This window comes from Ascaphus truei, chromosome 6 (assembly GCF_040206685.1).
Source record: "Ascaphus truei isolate aAscTru1 chromosome 6, aAscTru1.hap1, whole genome shotgun sequence".
Classification (NCBI taxonomy): Eukaryota; Metazoa; Chordata; class Amphibia; order Anura; family Ascaphidae; genus Ascaphus; species Ascaphus truei.
Window position 1 is genome coordinate 22,532,679 of NC_134488.1, and position 21,050 is coordinate 22,553,728.

The 21,050-nt window shown below is 50.5% G+C and overlaps 1 protein-coding gene across 7 annotated transcripts in view; it reads left to right on the forward strand.

Moving 5' to 3' along the window:
* The window catches only part of KLHL17 (kelch like family member 17), a 113,145-nt gene that overhangs the window by 47,634 nt on the left and 44,461 nt on the right, over positions 1–21,050 (forward strand). For all 7 annotated transcript variants that reach the window (XM_075603614.1, XM_075603608.1, XM_075603611.1 and 4 more), the window contains 3 exons: positions 333–454; positions 5,210–5,431; positions 9,939–10,055. In XM_075603614.1, coding sequence (XP_075459729.1) covers positions 333–454; positions 5,210–5,431; positions 9,939–10,055 — 461 coding nt within the window. The remainder of the gene's footprint in view (positions 1–332; positions 455–5,209; positions 5,432–9,938; positions 10,056–21,050) is intronic.

Here is a 21,050-nt window from a genome sequence, read left to right on the forward strand (position 1 = left end):
TATCTCTATATCATGCACCGTGCCTTTGGTGTGTGTATTTTGGTCTGTTAGTGTGTGTGGTATGTGAGTACATGTGTATATCTAGAGTATTTGCATGTGTACGGAGCTTGTCTGTTGTATGGTGCATGTGGCGTCTGTGTGGTGTATGTGGGCCGCCTAGTTCCCGGGCCAGTTGGTTCGGCTTGCCCCCATGGGGCTAAAATTTGCCAGGCAGCCCCTGCAAGCCTCCACTCTGCACATCTATTTTGTGTGTATTGGGGAGATGACAAGCAAGTGGACTCTTGTGCTTGTGGCAGATCAAGGCTGATTTCCAGATGTTTTCTGTGTTACAGATGAGATGAGCGAGAGCCGTCAGACACATGTGACCTTGCACGACATTGACCCACAGGCACTGGAGCAGCTGGTACAATATGCATACACAGCGGAGATTGTGGTGGGAGAGGGGAATGTGCAGGTAGGTAGGCACTGTTATTGGCACATTAAAATAAAGAAAACAGAATGAATCTAATATGCAATGCATTAGTCATATAATGCACATGCAGAAGCCAGTTTATTCTAGTATGTCTACAGGTGGACATTCTTTATAAAATGCACATACATTGTAACTTTACTCCTGATGGAGGTCCCACCTTTGGGCTGAAACGCAGACTACAATAGTTGGTAATTGGGAGGACCTGCGGAGTCTTTAAGGTCATCTCATCACTCTGCAGCCGGTCTGATACGTCCAGTCACAAATGACATCACAGATACAAGATGGCTGACACCTGAGTTAACGATGCCGTTTTATTTCGTCTTTATATTTATTTGGTTTTCAAGGTTTATACATATAATTTTTATTTTTTATTTTTTTTGAGGCTTCATTTAAAATAAATAAATAAATCCGGTAGAGGGAAGGACTTCTGAATATGTGTCGGATGGAACGGGATATGTTTATGGCACGGTGCATGTGCCGGAACAGGGTATGTTTATGGCATGGTGCATGTGGCGGAACAGGATATGTTTATGGCATGGTGCATGTGCCGGAACAGGATATGTTTATGGCACGGTGCATGTGCCGGAACAGGATATGTTTATGGCACGGTGCATGTGCCGGAACAGGATATGTTTATGGCACGGTGCATGTGCCGGAACAGGATATGTTTATGGCACGGTGCATGTGCCGGAACAGGATATGTTTATGGCACGGTGCATGTGCCGGAACAGGATATGTTTATGGCACGGTGCATGTGCCGGAACAGGATATGTTTATGGCATGGTGCATGTGCCGGAACAGGATATGTTTATGGCACGGTGCATGTGCCGGAACAGGATATGTTTATGGCACGGTGCATGTGCCGGAACAGGATATGTTTATGGCACGGTGCATGTGCCGGAACAGGGTATGTTTATGGCATGGTGCATGTGGCGGAACAGGATATGTTTATGGCACGGTGCATGTGCCGGAACAGGATATGTTTATGGCACGGTGCATGTGCCGGAACAGGATATGTTTATGGCACGGTGCATGTGCCGGAACAGGATATGTTTATGGCATGGTGCATGTGCCGGAACAGGATATGTTTATGGCACGGTGCATGTGCCGGAACAGGATATGTTTATGGCATGGTGCATGTGCCGGAACAGGATATGTTTATGGCACGGTGCATGTGCCGGAACAGGATATGTTTATGGCATGGTGCATGTGCCGGAACAGGGTATGTTTATGGCACGGTGCATGTGCCGGAACAGGATATGTTTATGGCACGGTGCATGTGCTGGAACAGGATATGTTTATGGCACGGTGCATGTGCCGGAACAGGATATGTTTATGGCACGGTGCATGTGCCGGAACAGGATATGTTTATGGCACGGTGCATGTGCCGGAACAGGATATGTTTATGGCACGGTGCATGTGCCGGAACAGGATATGTTTATGGCACGGTGCATGTGCCGGAACAGGATATGTTTATGGCACGGTGCATGTGCCGGAACAGGATATGTTTATGGCACGGTGCATGTGCCGGAACAGGATATGTTTATGGCACGGTGCATGTGCCGGAACAGGATATGTTTATGGCACGGTGCATGTGCCGGAACAGGATATGTTTATGGCACGGTGCATGTGCCGGAACAGGATATGTTTATGGCATGGTGCATGTGCCGGAACAGGATATGTTTATGGCATGGTGCATGTGCCGGAACAGGATATGTTTATGGCATGGTGCATGTGCCGGAACAGGATATGTTTATGGCATGGTGCATGTGCCGGAACAGGATATGTTTATGGCATGGTGCAGGTGCCGGAACAGGATATGTTTATGGCATGGTGCATGTGGCGGAACAGGATATGTTTATGGCATGGTGCATGTGCCGGAACAGGATATGTTTATGGCACGGTGCATGTGCCGGAACAGGATATGTTTATGGCACGGTGCATGTGCCGGAACAGGATATGTTTATGGCACGGTGCATGTGCCGGAACAGGATATGTTTATGGCACGGTGCATGTGCCGGAACAGGATATGTTTATGGCACGGTGCATGTGCCGGAACAGGATATGTTTATGGCACGGTGCATGTGCCGGAACAGGATATGTTTATGGCACGGTGCATGTGCCGGAACAGGATATGTTTATGGCACGGTGCATGTGCCGGAACAGGATATGTTTATGGCACGGTGCATGTGCCGGAACAGGATATGTTTATGGCACGGTGCATGTGCCGGAACAGGATATGTTTATGGCACGGTGCATGTGCCGGAACAGGATATGTTTATGGCACGGTGCATGTGCCGGAACAGGATATGTTTATGGCACGGTGCATGTGCCGGAACAGGATATGTTTATGGCACGGTGCATGTGCCGGAACAGGATATGTTTATGGCATGGTGCATGTGCCGGAACAGGATATGTTTATGGCATGGTGCATGTGCCGGAACAGGATATGTTTATGGCACGGTGCATGTGCCGGAACAGGATATGTTTATGGCACGGTGCATGTGCCGGAACAGGATATGTTTATGGCACGGTGCATGTGCCGGAACAGGATATGTTTATGGCACGGTGCATGTGCCGGAACAGGATATGTTTATGGCATGGTGCATGTGCCGGAACAGGATATGTTTATGCACGGTGCATGTGCCGGAACAGGATATGTTTATGGCACGGTGCATGTGCCGGAACAGGATATGTTTATGGCATGGTGCATGTGCCGGAACAGGATATGTTTATGGCATGGTGCATGTGCCGGAACAGGATATGTTTATGGCATGAATATAGAGAAAGAAAGAATCCCTTTAGTGTGGCACTAGAGAGGTTCACCCTAATTAAAACTTACATTTTATTATACCTGATTAAAATAAATTGTTTGGAATAACCACATACAAAAAACAAACATACAATGATATTAAAAGACGGAGAGGTGTGATAGGGTGTTTAGTGGAGGTATAATTATATATAAATACCTCTCTAATACTTAATGGACCCTATAGTAAGGGTGATCGCTATACTGGATATGTATAGATATATATCTCAGACCCCTAGCCAAAAGCAATGGAAGGAGGTATAGGCAGATGAATATGCTTAGCTGTTGAATGTGAGACTGAGTATATTGCTGGCTGAGTTGAAGCAGCCACTACTCACTGCACATAGTGTCATAAAATAAACTGTTGTAAGCTTTATTGTGACAGGTCTAGTATGAGGCCAGCCACATTCACTGCAGATATATAGTTGTAGATCAACCCTAGGGTCTGAGTGCTCTTGCTGCCCACGAACGCAGTCTACGAAGCACTCAGACAGTATATCACACACACCTCCCCGATGAGCCGACGTCACGTGACGGTGACGTCAGACGTACCCTACGTACGTTTCACCGTAACTGGCTTCATCGGGGGCCTATGTTTATGGCATGGTGCATGTGCCGGAACAGGATATGTTTATGGCACGGTGCATGTGCCGGAACAGGATATGTTTATGGCACGGTGCATGTGCCGGAACAGGGGTGGACAACTCCAGTTATCAAGGGCTACCAACAGGTCAAGTTTTCAGGATATCCCTGCTTCAGCATAGGTGACCCAGTCAGTCCCCGCTGCAGCACATGTGGCACAGTCGGCGATGACGCAGGGAAAACCTGACCTGTTGGTAGCCCTTGAGAACTGGAGTTGGCCACCCCTGTGCCAGATACAGTGGCCCTGCCTTTCACCATTATCACCCAGCATACAGTGCTTCCACTGCAGCAGGGGATTCTGGGAAATGACATGCAAATGAGCACACTGTGTGTGCTCATTTGCATGTTATTTCCCAGAATCCCTTGCTACAGTCTAAGGTGTGTGTGTGTATACACACACACACACAGTTAGTTTAGAGCTGGGTCATTGTATGCATGTAGTAAGTTTAGACATCGTCTAGAAAGTTTTGGCAAATTACCAAAGTACCCCTTTTATTAAAGCGTTAGTTGAGGTCCCATGTTCTGCGTAACCCTGGCCTTTTATAAGCTATTGAGATGACACCATAATGGCAAGAAACCAGTACAGGAGTCGGGCGATTCGGTTGATGGGTTTTCCATTGTTCATTTAACTCCTACAGTGCATCAAATGCTCGGGTACCAAGGAGTCCTGTGTAGACTGATTTTTTTTTTTTTATTCCTCTTGACAAAGGGGTGTCCCCCGAAACTTTGAGCATTTCTCAGGTGTCGGTCCGTTTTGTGTGTGTGGTTATTTTTTTGCACTTTATCTGATATTGTTATATTCTCCGAGTCCCGTCAACATGGCTCCGTGGCATCATGTTGCCATGAAAACGGGACGTCACGTGGCGCCATACGGCGTACCGTTGTCATAGCAACTTGACATCGCATGGCGCAGTCATGGCAATGCAGCGCCATTTGCCGCCGCAGAGCCAAGTCGACCGGACCTTACAGGGGGGGATGCCGCCGCTGCCGGAGAAGGTAAGAGAAGTAAATCTATAAATTAAAATTAAATTTAAAAAAATGAAATTTAATGGCAAAAAGTCTCCAGGTTAGCCTTCAATAGAAGGTGGCAACCCTGGAATGGGAGACATTAAAAGTGACATTAGGAGCCCCGAAGAGCTTACAATCTAACTGTTGGGGGGGGGCCTAGTAGGAATTTACACCTCCTGCATATTGTAAATTGACCATTTTTTGAGTGCACCACCCACTGTTTTGAGTAAACCAATTCCAAGGTCACAGCCTGACCTCCAGCATTATTTCCATTCCAGACTCTTCTCCCAGCCGCCAGCCTTCTGCAGCTGAACGGGGTGAGAGACGCCTGCTGCAAGTTCCTCCTGAGCCAGCTGGACCCCTCCAACAGCCTGGGGATCCGCAGCTTCGCAGACACGCACTCCTGCAGCGACCTTCTCAAGTCGGCACACAAGTACGTCTTGCAGCACTTCGTGGAGGTGTCCAAGACTGAGGAGTTCATGCTGCTGCCGCTGAAGCAGGTAAACCTGGCTGCCGGTCCTGTTTTGCTTGGAGTAGCACTAGCTGTACCACTGACCACCCACTTTCATACACACGTGCTACCGCAGCCCACTTGTTTTGTGATTAGCAGACAATTCTTTAAACCAAGTTGTGTTGAAAAGATGTGTAATGCGGCAGGCATACGCTTATAGGGGTTTTCCATGTTAAAATGGATTTGAAGCAAAAGGTGACACGGTGTGCACATTGGCATGCCATTTCCCAGAATCCCTGGCTGCAGTGGAAGCATTGTATGCTGGGAGATAATGGCAAAAGCAGGGGTGCAGACATTTGAATGTGCTCACAAGTGGTATTTTTAGTTACTGTTATTAGCAGAGGAATACAGCTGACACTTCTCCATTAGAGGGGGCAAACGCTTTGGTTTTTGGTACGTCCTTGTTACATTTGGCAGACAGGAGATTATAGGCTGTTTAATGGGACAGCAGAAGAGATCTTCACAGCTGTAGGTTCTCTGTGAGTAATCCCTCGCCAGCCTCTTCACTAATGAGAGTGAGACTCCGCCTCAAGCTATAAAAACAACTGGTCTGCGCTGATCGCCGTTATTTTTGTACGTCTTTTTACTTAATATTTCCAACATTTTTTTCACCTGAGCGATGATGCATCAGATTTTAATAATGGCTTTGGAAAGGGCAAGAAGTGCTCTTTTCAAACTGTCTGGGAGGGTAAAATGGTGCTCTCCCCAGTGCCCGGTGCAGGATAAACGCTTCTATTGAACAGCACCTATAGCCACGATACATCAGGCATAGGTGTCTGTTTTTCTGGATATTCATTGTGCTGACGTTATAGTCCTATTTTGGACTACATTTGGCAACCTGCCATATAGAGACCCCCTATGGGTCATCAGCACTATTATTTTCAGTTCACCTTACTCACTACATTTATCGGTACTATTCCATTTTAATAGTAATCCTTCAAGTATTTTAACGCAATCATTATCATCGTTTGGTCCAGTCTTTCTCCTCTGTACTGCACATTCAGCAGGGTACTCTCTCCTTTTCAGACTCCGAGCACACTATATAGGGCCTTATCTGTATGTCCAGTGTCTTTGCCTCATACAGTGTCCTTTGTGTTTGTTAAACGCTTCTATTGCAACCTCAAAAGCTTAAAGACCTAAGAAAATAATCATTTTTTCACATTGACAATAAATGCAAATACGAGACCGGATATGCTCAGGGGGCGAGAGACTAATACGAGACCGGATATGCTCAGGGGGCGAGAGATTAATACGGGACCGGATATGCTCAGGGGGCGAGAGACTAATACGAGACCGGATATGCTCAGGGGGCGAGAGACTAATACGAGACCGAATAAGCTCGGGGCGAGAGACTAATACGAGACCGGATATGCTCAGGGGGCGAGAGACTAATACGGGACCGGATATGCTCAGGGGGCGAGAGACTAATACGAGACCGGATATGCTCAGGGGGCGAGAGACTAATACGGGACCGGATATGCTCAGGGGGCGAGAGACTAATACGAGACCGGATATGCTCAGGGGGCGAGAGACTAATACGAGACCGGATATGCTCAGGGGGCGAGAGACTAATACGAGACCGGATATGCTCAGGGGGCGAGAGACTAATACGAGACCGGATATGCTCAGGGGGCGAGAGACTAATACGAGACCGGATATGCTCAGGGGGCGAGAGATTAATATGGGACCGGATATGCTCAGGGGGCGAGAGACTAATACGAGACCGGATATGCTCAGGGGGCGAGAGACTAATACGAGACCGGATATGCTCAGGGGGCGAGAGATTAATACGAGACCGGATATGCTCAGGGGGCGAGAGACGAACAGTACGAGTTAAAGTCGAACACAGTCTGCTGCTGGGGAGGTTTGCGCTTGTACAGGTACAGATGTACCAAACCTTAGCGGTTTTGGTTCCCGCGGCTGCTCGCCGTCACGTGACTGTCGTGGGCCAGAAGGATTAATGCTGCCGGGGGTCTCCTTCAAAAACCATGGACCCCACACTACTTTTATATCAATGAATTCCCCCAACATGTTTTACAAATGCACCATGATGCTTGTTATCAAGGTGCAGTCTGATAAGGAAAAATAGTCAAGGGCTGGCCAACACCAGTTCTCAAGGGCCACCAACAGGTCAGGTTTTCAGCATAACCCTGCTTCAGCACAGGTGGCTCAGTCTTCGATTGAGCCACATGTGCTGAATAGGGTTCCAGGTGTCCAGTATTGAACCGGGCTGTCCTGCATTTGGACACTGTCCAGTAAAAAATGAGGTAATACTGGACATGTATTTTTTTTATTTATTTTTTATTTATAAAATGTTTTACCGAGAAGTAATAGATTGAGAGTTACCTCTCGTTTTCACGTGTGTCCTGGGCATAGAGTTAAGACAAATAATACATGGTTACATAAGTGAATAGGGTTGAATAGTACAGTTACATAAGTGAATAGGGTTATACATTATATACAAGACATTGCATGCACAGTTAAAGATTATTTGTATTATGGGTGTATGAAACAGTTACAGACCAGATTAAAGTGTGAAACACCCTTAGTTTTGAAAAAACTTAGACTGGTGGTGGATGTGTGAGTCTCCGGCAGATTGTTCCAGATTTGGGGTGCACGGTAAGAGAAGGAGGAGCGGCCGGATACTTTGCTGAACCTTGGGACCATGAACAGTCTTTTGGAGTCTGATCTCAGATGATAAGTGCTGCGTGTGGTAGGGGTGAGGAGCTTGTTCAGGTAGCTGGGTAGCTTGCCCAGAAAGTATTTGAAGGCAAGACAGGAAAGGTGAACTTTGCGCCTAGACTCGAGTGATGACCAATCTAGTTCTTTGAGCATTTCGCAGTGATGTGTGCTGTAGTTGCACTGGAGAACAAACCGGCATATTGAATTGTAGAGGATGTCAAGTTTGCTAAGGTGGGTTTGAGGTGCCGAGCCATATACTATGTCTCTATAGTCGATAATTGGCATTAGCATCTGCTGTGCGATATGCTTTCTGACCAGCAGGTTTAGGGAGGATTTGTTCCTGTAAAGTACACCTAGCATAGGTTTTGGATGTCAGGGTATCAATGTGCAACCTGAATGTTAAGTGGGAGTCACAAATTGAATATTGTGAGCAGTGTTGGGAGAAGATGGGGCTATAGGTACTCCCAGGATGAGATTTATGTTTGTGGTTTGGGTTGCGTTTCGCTAATAAGTTAGTAGCACACCCCACAAAATCATTGAATGCATTTGCAATGTCAGTGGGGTTTGTCAGATTAATATCCCCCTTAGTGATATTACTTGGTTGTTGATGGCTAGAAGGCTGGAATATATTGTTGATAACCTTCCAGAAGTTAGCTGGGTTTGATGTATTCTGGAGGAGATTGTCTTGAGTAATATTGTGCTTTTGCATGCCTTGTTTGCCTTGTGCACATGTTCCGCAGGCATCTGTAGTGATTGAGATCCTTGGTAATGCCAGTTACCTTATAGCTTTTCCACAAGGCATCCCTGAACTGGTAGAGTGCTATAAGGTCAGTTGTAACCCACAGAAATCTCACATTGGAAGTTCCCACATCCCCAGCTGCAGGAGTTCCCAGTTGTGAAGGACGTAACAGATTCATTCCTAAAGAGTGGAGGGTTTTTGTTTTATCACCCACATTTCTTTGTGTTTTTTCTTTAGATCTATGAGTCACCTACCAGCTGCACGTCTGTCTCTAAATCTTATCTTAAAGTCATGCATATGAAAGCAGGCGGTAGGGATCTCGGGGGAGAACTGACATCGGAATGGCAATAGGGGTACAAGAGAAGATTGGGATGGGGTCCATTGTTCTGGGGTCTGTTACGCAGAAAGATAAGTCCTGCAGGGAAAATAGAGCCAAAAAGTTGATTCGAAAATGCCGTTGCATTTGTTTAGTAAATGTGCATTTAGCAAAAGTGGTTTTCTCTGTATTAATATGACCAAAAAAAGTTTGATGTACGAAAAGTCATGCACTATGAGTACTAATTTGCACACCATTACCCAGAATCCATAGCGGAAGTGTTGTGATGTGGGATCTCTGGGTTAAAGCAGCAGAACATGTAGCACTGCATGATTTATTTTTTTCATTACAGGATTGAAGCAGGGGGTCTCCAGAGCTGAACTGCATTCGTTTTCAGCTCCTGGGACCCCCCTGCTTCCAGAGATACTTACCTCTGTAGGGGGTGCGTAACATAATGGCGGCGTTTAAATGTCCTGCATCACGCGTGCCAATAGGAAGCCGTGATGTCATCCCTTGCCGCTCTCGCTCTTTATTTTCTTGCTATCCCCATCACTTTTCTGCAGCTCTTTCTTTCTTTCATCCAGCAAGCATTCACTTTTCCTCTTTGTGTACAGTGTATCTTGGAGCCAAAAGATTTCCTTTAACCCACGTCTCTCTTTTTAACTGTAGCGGTCTCTCTGTTCTCCCTGCCATCCCGCTGTCTTGCCCTCTCCTTACTCTTTCCTTCAGACCTCTCATGCCGCGGTTTGCCCCCTGCAGGTGCTGGATCTGATCTCCAGTGACAGTCTGAACGTCCCATCGGAGGAGGAGGTGTACAGAGCCGTTCTGAACTGGGTCAAACATGATGTGGATGGCAGGAGGCAGCATGTTCCCAGGGTGAGGAATTGTGGAAGGGTGTGCGAGTCTCACACAGAGTGCCGCCGTGAGTAATGTGCATATCCTGCATGTAAAGGTAATGTGTGAGCAGTGTGGGTCTCTACTTCATCTGTGGGATATACTGTATAGTGTATACAGTAAGTAGTAGGTAATGCTATCTGGTATACTGTCTAAGCATTGGATTACTGTTTTTTTGTATCTTTGCTATAACATGAGCAGTAGGTCACTTTCTCTTGTCTTTTTATAGCTTTATAGGTCACTTTCTTGACCAGCTTGAGCAGTGGGTAACTTTGTATCTGGCACAGTGTATGAGCAGTGGGTAACTCTCCCCCAGGTCTCTGGCACAGTGTATGAGCAGTGGGTAACACTCCCCCAGGTCTCTGGCACAGTGTATGAGCAGTGGGTAACTCTCCTCCACGTCTCTGGCATAGTGTATGAGCAGTGGGTAACTCTCCTCCACGTCTCTGGCATAGTGTATGAGCAGTGGGTAACTCTCCCCCAGGTCTCTGGCATAGTGTATGAGCAGTGGGTAACAGTCCCCCAGGTCTCTGGCATAGTGTATGAGCAGTGGGTAACTCTCCCCCAGGTCTCTGGCATAGTGTATGAGCAGTGGGTAACTTTGTATCTGGCATAGTGTATGAGCAGTGGGTAACTTTGTATCTGGCACAGTGTATGAGCAGTGGGTAACTCTCCCCCAGGTCTCTGGCATAGTGTATGAGCAGTGGGTAACACTCCCCCAGGTCTCTGGCATAGTGTATGAGCAGTGGGTAACTCTCCCCCAGGTCTCTGGCATAGTGTATGAGCAGTGGGTAACTCTCCCCCACGTCTCTGGCATAGTGTATGAGCAGTGGGTAACACTCCCCCAGGTCTCTGGCACAGTGTATGAGCAGTGGGTAACTCTCCCCCAGGTCTCTGGCATAGTGTATGAGCAGTGGGTAACTCTCCCCCAGGTCTCTGGCATAGTGTATGAGCAGTGGGTAACTCTCCCCCACGTCTCTGGCATAGTGTATGAGCAGTGGGTAACACTCCCCCAGGTCTCTGGCACAGTGTATGAGCAGTGGGTAACTCTCCTCCACGTCTCTGGCATAGTGTATGAGCAGTGGGTAACTCTCCTCCACGTCTCTGGCATAGTGTATGAGCAGTGGGTAACTCTCCCCCAGGTCTCTGGCATAGTGTATGAGCAGTGGGTAACTCTCCCCCAGGTCTCTGGCATAGTGTATGAGCAGTGGGTAACTTTGTATCTGGCATAGTGTATGAGCAGTGGGTAACTTTGTATCTGGCACAGTGTATGAGCAGTGGGTAACTCTCCCCCAGGTCTCTGGCATAGTGTATGAGCAGTGGCATAGTGTATGAGCAGTGGGTAACACTCCCCCAGGTCTCTGGCATAGTGTATGAGCAGTGGGTAACTCTCCCCCACGTCTCTGGCATAGTGTATGAGCAGTGGGTAACACTCCCCCAGGTCTCTGGCACAGTGTATGAGCAGTGGGTAACTCTCCCCCAGGTCTCTGGCATAGTGTATGAGCAGTGGGTAACTCTCCCCCAGGTCTCTGGCATAGTGTATGAGCAGTGGGTAACTCTCCCCCACGTCTCTGGCATAGTGTATGAGCAGTGGGTAACACTCCCCCAGGTCTCTGGCACAGTGTATGAGCAGTGGGTAACTCTCCTCCACGTCTCTGGCATAGTGTATGAGCAGTGGGTAACTCTCCTCCACGTCTCTGGCATAGTGTATGAGCAGTGGGTAACTCTCCCCCAGGTCTCTGGCATAGTGTATGAGCAGTGGGTAACAGTCCCCCAGGTCTCTGGCATAGTGTATGAGCAGTGGGTAACTCTCCCCCAGGTCTCTGGCATAGTGTATGAGCAGTGGGTAACTATATGTCTCTGGCATAGTGTATGAGCAGTGGGTAACTCTCCTCCACGTCTCTGGCACAGTGTATGAGCAGTGGGTAACTCTCCTCCACGTCTCTGGCACAGTATATGAGCAGTGGGTAACACTCCCTCAGGTCTCTGGCACAGTATATGAGCAGTGGGTAACACTCCCCCAGGTCTCTGGCATAGTGTATGAGCAGTGGGTAACACTCCCCCAGGTCTCTGGCATAGTGTATGAGCAGTGGGTAACTCTCCCCCAGGTCTCTGGCATAGTGTATGAGCAGTGGGTAAATCTCCCCCACGTCTCTGGCATAGTGTATGAGCAGTGGGTAACTCTCCCCCAGGTCTCTGGCACAGTGTATGAGCAGTGGGTAACTCTCCCCCAGGTCTCTGGCATAGTGTATGAGCAGTGGGTAACTCCCCCAGGTCTCTGGCATAGTGTATGAGCAGTGGGTAACTCTCCCCCAGGTCTCTGGCATAGTGTATGAGCAGTGGGTAACTCTCCCCCAGGTCTCTGGCATAGTGTATGAGCAGTGGGTAACTCTCCCCCAGGTCTCTGGCATAGTGTATGAGCAGTGGGTAACTCTCCCCCAGGTCTCTGGCATAGTGTATGAGCAGTGGGTAACTCTCCCCCAGGTCTCTGGCATAGTGTATGAGCAGTGGGTAACTCTCCCCCAGGTCTCTGGCATAGTGTATGAGCAGTGGGTAACTCTCCCCCAGGTCTCTGGCATAGTGTATGAGCAGTGGGTAACTCTCCCCCAGGTCTCTGGCACAGTGTATGAGCAGTGGGTAACACTCCCCCAGGTCTCTGGCACAGTGTATGAGCAGTGGGTAACTCTCCCCCAGGTCTCTGGCACAGTGTATGAGCAGTGGGTAACTCTCCCCCAGTTCTCTGGCATAGTGTATGAGCAGTGGGTAACTCTCCCCCAGGTCTCTGGCATAGTGTATGAGCAGTGGGTAACTCTCCCCCAGGTCTCTGGCACAGTGTATGAGCAGTGGGTAACTCTCCCCCAGGTCTCTGGCACAGTGTATGAGCAGTGGGTAACTCTCCCCCAGGTCTCTGGCACAGTGTATGAGCAGTGGGTAACTCTCCCCCAGGTCTCTGGCAGTGTGTATGAGCAGTGGGTAACACTCCCCCAGGTCTCTGGCACAGTGAATGAGCAGTGGGTAACTCTCCCCCAGGTCTCTGGCACAGTGTATGAGCAGTGGGTAACACTCCCCCAGGTCTCTGGCATAGTGTATGAGCAGTGGGTAACTCTCCCCCAGGTCTCTGGCATAGTGTATGAGCAGTGGGTAACTATAGGTCTCTGGCACAGTGTATGAGCAGTGGGTAACACTCCCCCAGGTCTCTGGCATAGTGTATGAGCAGTAGGTAACACTCCCCCAGGTCTCTGGCATAGTGTATGAGCAGTGGGTAACTATAGGTCTCTGGCATAGTGTATGAGCAGTGGGTAACACTCCCCCAGGTCTCTGGCACAGTGTATGAGCAGTGGGTAACACTCCCCAATGTCTCTGGCATAGTGTTTGAGCAGTGGGTAACTCTCCTCCAGGTCTCTGGTATAGTGTATGAGCAGTGGGTAACTCTCCCCCAGGTCTCTGGCACAGTGTATGAGCAGTGGGTAACTCTCCCCCAGGTCTCTGGCATAGTGTATGAGCAGTGGGTAACTCCCCCAGGTCTCTGGCACAGTGTATGAGCAGTGGGTAACTCCCCCAGGTCTCTGGCACAGTGTATGAGCAGTGGGTAACTCCCCCAGGTCTCTGGCACAGTGTATGAGCAGTGGGTAACACTTCCCCAGGTCTCTGGCACAGTGTATGAGCAGTGGGTAACACTCCCCCAGGTCTCTTTCATAGTGTATGAGCAGTGGGTAACACTTCCCCAGGTCTCTGGCACAGTGTATGAGCAGTGGGTAACACTCCCCCAGGTCTCTGGCATAGTGTATGAGCAGTGGGTAACACTCCCCCAGGTCTCTGGCACAGTGTATGAGCAGTGGGTAACACTCCCCCAGGTCTCTGGCATAGTGTATGAGCAGTGGGTAACACTCCCCCAGGTCTCTGGCATAGTGTATGAGCAGTGAGTAACTCTCCCCCAGGTCTCTGGCACAGTGTATGAGCAGTGGGTAACACTCCCCCAGGTCTCTGGCACAGTGTATGAGCAGTGGGTAACACTCCCCCAGGTCTCTGGCATAGTGTATGAGCAGTGGGTAACTATAGGTCTCTGGCATAGTGTATGAGCAGTGGGTAACACTCCCCTAGGTCTCTGGCATAGTGTATGAGCAGTGGGTAACTATAGGTCTCTGGCATAGTGTATGAGCAGTGGCATAGTGTATGAGCAGTGGGTAACACTCCCCCAGGTCTCTGGCACAGTGTATGAGCAGTGGGTAACACTCCCCCAGGTCTCTGGCATAGTGTATGAGCAGTGGGTAACTATAGGTCTCTGGCACAGTGTATGAGCAGTGGGTAACTCTCCCCCAGGTCTCTGGCACAGTGTATGAGCAGTGGGTAACACTCCCCCAGGTCTCTGGCATAGTGTATGAGCAGTGGGTAACACTCCCCCAGGTCTCTAGCACAGTGTATGAGCAGTGGGTAACTCTCCCCCAGGTCTCTGGCATAGTGTATGAGCAGTGGGTAACACTCCCCCAGGTCTCTGGCATAGTGTATGAGCAGCGGGTAACTATAGGTCTCTGGCATAGTGTATGAGCAGTGGGTAACACTCCCCCAGGTCTCTGGCATAGTGTATGAGCAGTGGGTAACACTCCCCCAGGTCTCTGGCATAGTGTATGAGCAGTGGGTAACACTCCCCCAGGTCTCTGGCATAGTGTATGAGCAGTGGGTAACACTCCCCCAGGTCTCTGGCATAGTGTATGAGCAGTGGGTAACACTCCCCCAGGTCTCTGGCATAGTGTATGAGCAGTGGGTAACTCTCCCCCAGGTCTCTGGCACAGTGTATGAGCAGTGGGTAACACTCCCCCAGGTCTCTGGCATAGTGTATGAGCAGTGGGTAACTCTCCCCCAGGTCTCTGGCATAGTGTATGAGCAGTGGGTAACGCTCCCCCACGTCTCTGGCATAGTGTATGAGCAGTGGGTAACACTCCCCCAGGTCTCTGGCATAGTGTATGAGCAGTGGGTAACACTCCCCCAGGTCTCTGGCATAGTGTATGAGCAGTGGGTAACGCTCCCCCAGGTCTCTGGCATAGTGTATGAGCAGTGGGTAACGCTCCCCCACGTCTCTGGCATAGTGTATGAGCAGTGGGTAACACTCCCCCAGGTCTCTGGCATAGTGTATGAGCAGTGGGTAACACTCCCCCAGGTCTCTGGCATAGTGTATGAGCAGTGGGTAACACTCCCCCAGGTCTCTGGCACAGTGTATGAGCAGTGGGTAACACTCCCCCAGGTCTCTGGCATAGTGTATGAGCAGTGGGTAACGCTCCCCCACGTCTCTGGCATAGTGTATGAGCAGTGGGTAACACTCCCCCAGGTCTCTGGCATAGTGTATGAGCAGTGGGTAACACTCCCCCAGGTCTCTGGCATAGTGTATGAGCAGTGGGTAACGCTCCCCCAGGTCTCTGGCATAGTGTATGAGCAGTGGGTAACGCTCCCCCACGTCTCTGGCATAGTGTATGAGCAGTGGGTAACACTCCCCCAGGTCTCTGGCATAGTGTATGAGCAGTGGGTAACACTCCCCCAGGTCTCTGGCATAGTGTATGAGCAGTGGGTAACACTCCCCCAGGTCTCTGGCACAGTGTATGAGCAGTGGGTAACACTCCCCCAGGTCTCTGGCATAGTGTATGAGCAGTGGGTAACACTCCCCCAGGTCTCTGGTACAGTGTATGAGCAGTGGGTAACACTCCCCCAGGTCTCTGGCATAGTGTATGAGCAGTGGGTAACTCTCCCCCAGGTCTCTGGCACAGTGTATGAGCAGTGGGTAACACTCCCCCAGGTCTCTGGCACAGTGTATGAGCAGTGGGTAACACTCCCCCAGGTCTCTGGCACAGTGTATGAGCAGTGGGTAACTCTCCCCCAGGTCTCTGGCATAGTGTATGAGCAGTGGGTAACACTCCCCCAGGTCTCTAGCACAGTGTATGAGCAGTGGGTAACTATAGGTCTCTGGCATAGTGTATGAGCAGTGGGTAACACTCCCCCAGGTCTCTAGCACAGTGTATGAGCAGTGGGTAACTATAGGTCTCTGGCATAGTGTATGAGCAGTGGGTAACACTCCCCCAGGTCTCTGGCATAGTGTATGAGCAGTGGGTAACTTTCCCCCAGGTCTCTGGCATAGTGTATGAGCAGTGGGTATCACTCCCCCAGGTCTCTGGCACAGTGTATGAGCAGTGGGTAACACTCCCCCAGGTCTCTGGCACAGTGTATGAGCAGTGGGTAACTCTCCCCCAGGTCTCTGGCACAGTGTATGAGCAGTGGGTAACACTCCCCCAGGTCTCTGGCATAGTGTATGAGCAGTGGGTAACACTCCCCCAGGTCTCTAGCACAGTGTATGAGCAGTGGGTAACTATAGGTCTCTGGCATAGTGTATGAGCAGTGGGTAACACTTCCCCAGGTCTCTGGCATAGTGTATGAGCAGTGGGTAACTATTGGTCTCTGGCATAGTGTATGAGCAGTGGGTAACACTCCCCCAGGTCTCTGGCACAGTGTATGAGCAGTGGGTAACACTGCCCCAGGTCTCTGGCACAGTGTATGAGCAGTGGGTAACACTCCCCCAGGTCTCTGGCATAGTGTATGAGCAGCGGGTAACTATAGGTCTCTGGCATAGTGTATGAGCAGTGGGTAACTCTCCCCCAGGTCTCTGGCACAGTGTATGAGCAGTGGGTAACTCTCCCCCAGGTCTCTGGCATAGTGTATGAGCAGTGGGTAACACTCCCCCAGGTCTCTGGCATAGTGTATGAGCAGTGGGTAACACTCCCCCAGGTCTCTGGCATAGTGTATGAGCAGTGGGTAACACTCCCCCAGGTCTCTGGCATAGTGTATGAGCAGTGGGTAACTCTCCCCCAGGTCTCTGGCACAGTGTATGAGCAGTGGGTAACACTCCCCCAGGTCTCTGGCACAGTGTATGAGCAGTGGGTAACACTCCCCCAGGTCTCTGGCATAGTGTATGAGCAGTGGGTAACTATAGGTCTCTGGCATAGTGTATGAGCAGTGGGTAACACTCCCCTAGGTCTCTGGCATAGTGTATGAGCAGTGGGTAACTATAGGTCTCTGGCATAGTGTATGAGCAGTGGCATAGTGTATGAGCAGTGGGTAACACTCCCCCAGGTCTCTGGCACAGTGTATGAGCAGTGGGTAACACTCCCCCAGGTCTCTGGCATAGTGTATGAGCAGTGGGTAACTATAGGTCTCTGGCACAGTGTATGAGCAGTGGGTAACTCTCCCCCAGGTCTCTGGCACAGTGTATGAGCAGTGGGTAACACTCCCCCAGGTCTCTGGCATAGTGTATGAGCAGTGGGTAACACTCCCCCAGGTCTCTAGCACAGTGTATGAGCAGTGGGTAACTCTCCCCCAGGTCTCTGGCATAGTGTATGAGCAGTGGGTAACACTCCCCCAGGTCTCTGGCATAGTGTATGAGCAGCGGGTAACTATAGGTCTCTGGCATAGTGTATGAGCAGTGGGTAACACTCCCCCAGGTCTCTGGCATAGTGTATGAGCAGTGGGTAACACTCCCCCAGGTCTCTGGCATAGTGTATGAGCAGTGGGTAACACTCCCCCAGGTCTCTGGCATAGTGTATGAGCAGTGGGTAACACTCCCCCAGGTCTCTGGCATAGTGTATGAGCAGTGGGTAACACTCCCCCAGGTCTCTGGCATAGTGTATGAGCAGTGGGTAACTCTCCCCCAGGTCTCTGGCACAGTGTATGAGCAGTGGGTAACACTCCCCCAGGTCTCTGGCATAGTGTATGAGCAGTGGGTAACTCTCCCCCAGGTCTCTGGCATAGTGTATGAGCAGTGGGTAACGCTCCCCCACGTCTCTGGCATAGTGTATGAGCAGTGGGTAACACTCCCCCAGGTCTCTGGCATAGTGTATGAGCAGTGGGTAACACTCCCCCAGGTCTCTGGCATAGTGTATGAGCAGTGGGTAACGCTCCCCCAGGTCTCTGGCATAGTGTATGAGCAGTGGGTAACGCTCCCCCACGTCTCTGGCATAGTGTATGAGCAGTGGGTAACACTCCCCCAGGTCTCTGGCATAGTGTATGAGCAGTGGGTAACTTTCCCCCAGGTCTCTGGCATAGTGTATGAGCAGTGGGTATCACTCCCCCAGGTCTCTGGCACAGTGTATGAGCAGTGGGTAACACTCCCCCAGGTCTCTGGCACAGTGTATGAGCAGTGGGTAACTCTCCCCCAGGTCTCTGGCACAGTGTATGAGCAGTGGGTAACACTCCCCCAGGTCTCTGGCATAGTGTATGAGCAGTGGGTAACACTCCCCCAGGTCTCTAGCACAGTGTATGAGCAGTGGGTAACTATAGGTCTCTGGCATAGTGTATGAGCAGTGGGTAACACTTCCCCAGGTCTCTGGCATAGTGTATGAGCAGTGGGTAACTATTGGTCTCTGGCATAGTGTATGAGCAGTGGGTAACACTCCCCCAGGTCTCTGGCACAGTGTATGAGCAGTGGGTAACACTGCCCCAGGTCTCTGGCACAGTGTATGAGCAGTGGGTAACACTCCCCCAGGTCTCTGGCATAGTGTATGAGCAGCGGGTAACTATAGGTCTCTGGCATAGTGTATGAGCAGTGGGTAACTCTCCCCCAGGTCTCTGGCACAGTGTATGAGCAGTGGGTAACTCTCCCCCAGGTCTCTGGCATAGTGTATGAGCAGTGGGTAACACTCCCCCAGGTCTCTGGCATAGTGTATGAGCAGTGGGTAACACTCCCCCAGGTCTCTGGCATAGTGTATGAGCAGTGGGTAACACTCCCCCAGGTCTCTGGCATAGTGTATGAGCAGTGGGTAACTCTCCCCCAGGTCTCTGGCACAGTGTATGAGCAGTGGGTAACACTCCCCCAGGTCTCTGGCACAGTGTATGAGCAGTGGGTAACACTCCCCCAGGTCTCTGGCATAGTGTATGAGCAGTGGGTAACTCTCCCCCAGGTCTCTGGCATAGTGTATGAGCAGTGGGTAACACTCCCCCAGGTCTCTAGCACAGTGTATGAGCAGTGGGTAACTATAGGTCTCTGGCACAGTGTATGAGCAGTGGGTAACACTCCCCCAGGTCTCTGGCACAGTGTATGAGCAGTGGGTAACTCTCCCCCAGGTCTCTGGCACAGTGTATGAGCAGTGGGTAACACTCCCCCAGGTCTCTGGCATAGTGTATGAGCAGTGGGTAACACTCCCCCAGATCTCTAGCACAGTGTATGAGCAGTGGGTAACTATAGGTCTCTGGCATAGTGTATGAGCAGTGGGTAACACTCCCCCAGGTCTCTGGCATAGTGTATGAGCAGTGGGTAACTTTCCCCCAGGTCTCTGGCATAGTGTATGAGCAGTGGGTAACACTCCCCCAGGTCTCTAGCACAGTGTATGAGCAGTGGGTAACTATAGGTCTCTGGCATAGTGTATGAGCAGTGGGTAACACTCCCCCAGGTCTCTGGCATAGTGTATGAGCAGTGGGTAACTTTCCCCCAGGTCTCTGGCATAGTGTATGAGCAGTGGGTAACACTCCCCCAGGTCTCTAGCACAGTGTATGAGCAGTGGGTAACTCTCCCCCAGGTCTCTGGCATAGTGTATGAGCAGTGGGTAACTATAGGTCTCTGGCACAGTGTATGAGCAGTGGGTAACACTCCCCCAGGTCTCTGGCATAGTGTATGAGCAGTAGGTAACACTCCCCCAGGTCTCTGGCATAGTGTATGAGCAGTGGGTAACTATAGGTCTCTGGCATAGTGTATGAGCAGTGGGTAACACTCCCCCAGGTCTCTGGCACAGTGTATGAGCAGTGGGTAACACTCCCCAATGTCTCTGGCATAGTGTTTGAGCAGTGGGTAACTCTCCTCCAGGTCTCTGGTATAGTGTATGAGCAGTGGGTAACTCTCCCCCAGGTCTCTGGCACAGTGTATGAGCAGTGGGTAACTCTCCCCCAGGTCTCTGGCATAGTGTATGAGCAGTGGGTAACTCCCCCAGGTCTCTGGCACAGTGTATGAGCAGTGGGTAACTCCCCCAGGTCTCTGGCACAGTGTATGAGCAGTGGGTAACTCCCCCAGGTCTCTGGCACAGTGTATGAGCAGTGGGTAACACTTCCCCAGGTCTCTGGCACAGTGTATGAGCAGTGGGTAACGCTCCCCCACGTCTCTGGCATAGTGTATGAGCAGTGGGTAACGCTCCCCCACGTCTCTGGCATAGTGTATGAGCAGTGGGTAACACTCCCCCAGGTCTCTTTCATAGTGTATGAGCAGTGGGTAACACTTCCCCAGGTCTCTGGCACAGTGTATGAGCAGTGGGTAACACTCCCCCAGGTCTCTGGCATAGTGTATGAGCAGTGGGTAACACTCCCCCAGGTCTCTGGCACAGTGTATGAGCAGTGGGTAACACTCCCCCAGGTCTCTGGCATAGTGTATGAGCAGTGGGTAACACTCCCCCAGGTCTCTGGCATAGTGTATGAGCAGTGAGTAACTCTCCCCCAGGTCTCTGGCACAGTGTATGAGCAGTGGGTAACACTCCCCCAGGTCTCTGGCACAGTGTATGAGCAGTGGGTAACACTCCCCCAGGTCTCTGGCATAGTGTATGAGCAGTGGGTAACTATAGGTCTCTGGCATAGTGTATGAGCAGTGGGTAACACTCCCCTAGGTCTCTGGCATAGTGTATGAGCAGTGGGTAACTATAGGTCTCTGGCATAGTGTATGAGCAGTGGCATAGTGTATGAGCAGTGGGTAACACTCCCCCAGGTCTCTGGCACAGTGTATGAGCAGTGGGTAACACTCCCCCAGGTCTCTGGCATAGTGTATGAGCAGTGGGTAACTATAGGTCTCTGGCACAGTGTATGAGCAGTGGGTAACTCTCCCCCAGGTCTCTGGCACAGTGTATGAGCAGTGGGTAACACTCCCCCAGGTCTCTGGCATAGTGTATGAGCAGTGGGTAACACTCCCCCAGGTCTCTAGCACAGTGTATGAGCAGTGGGTAACTCTCCCCCAGGTCTCTGGCA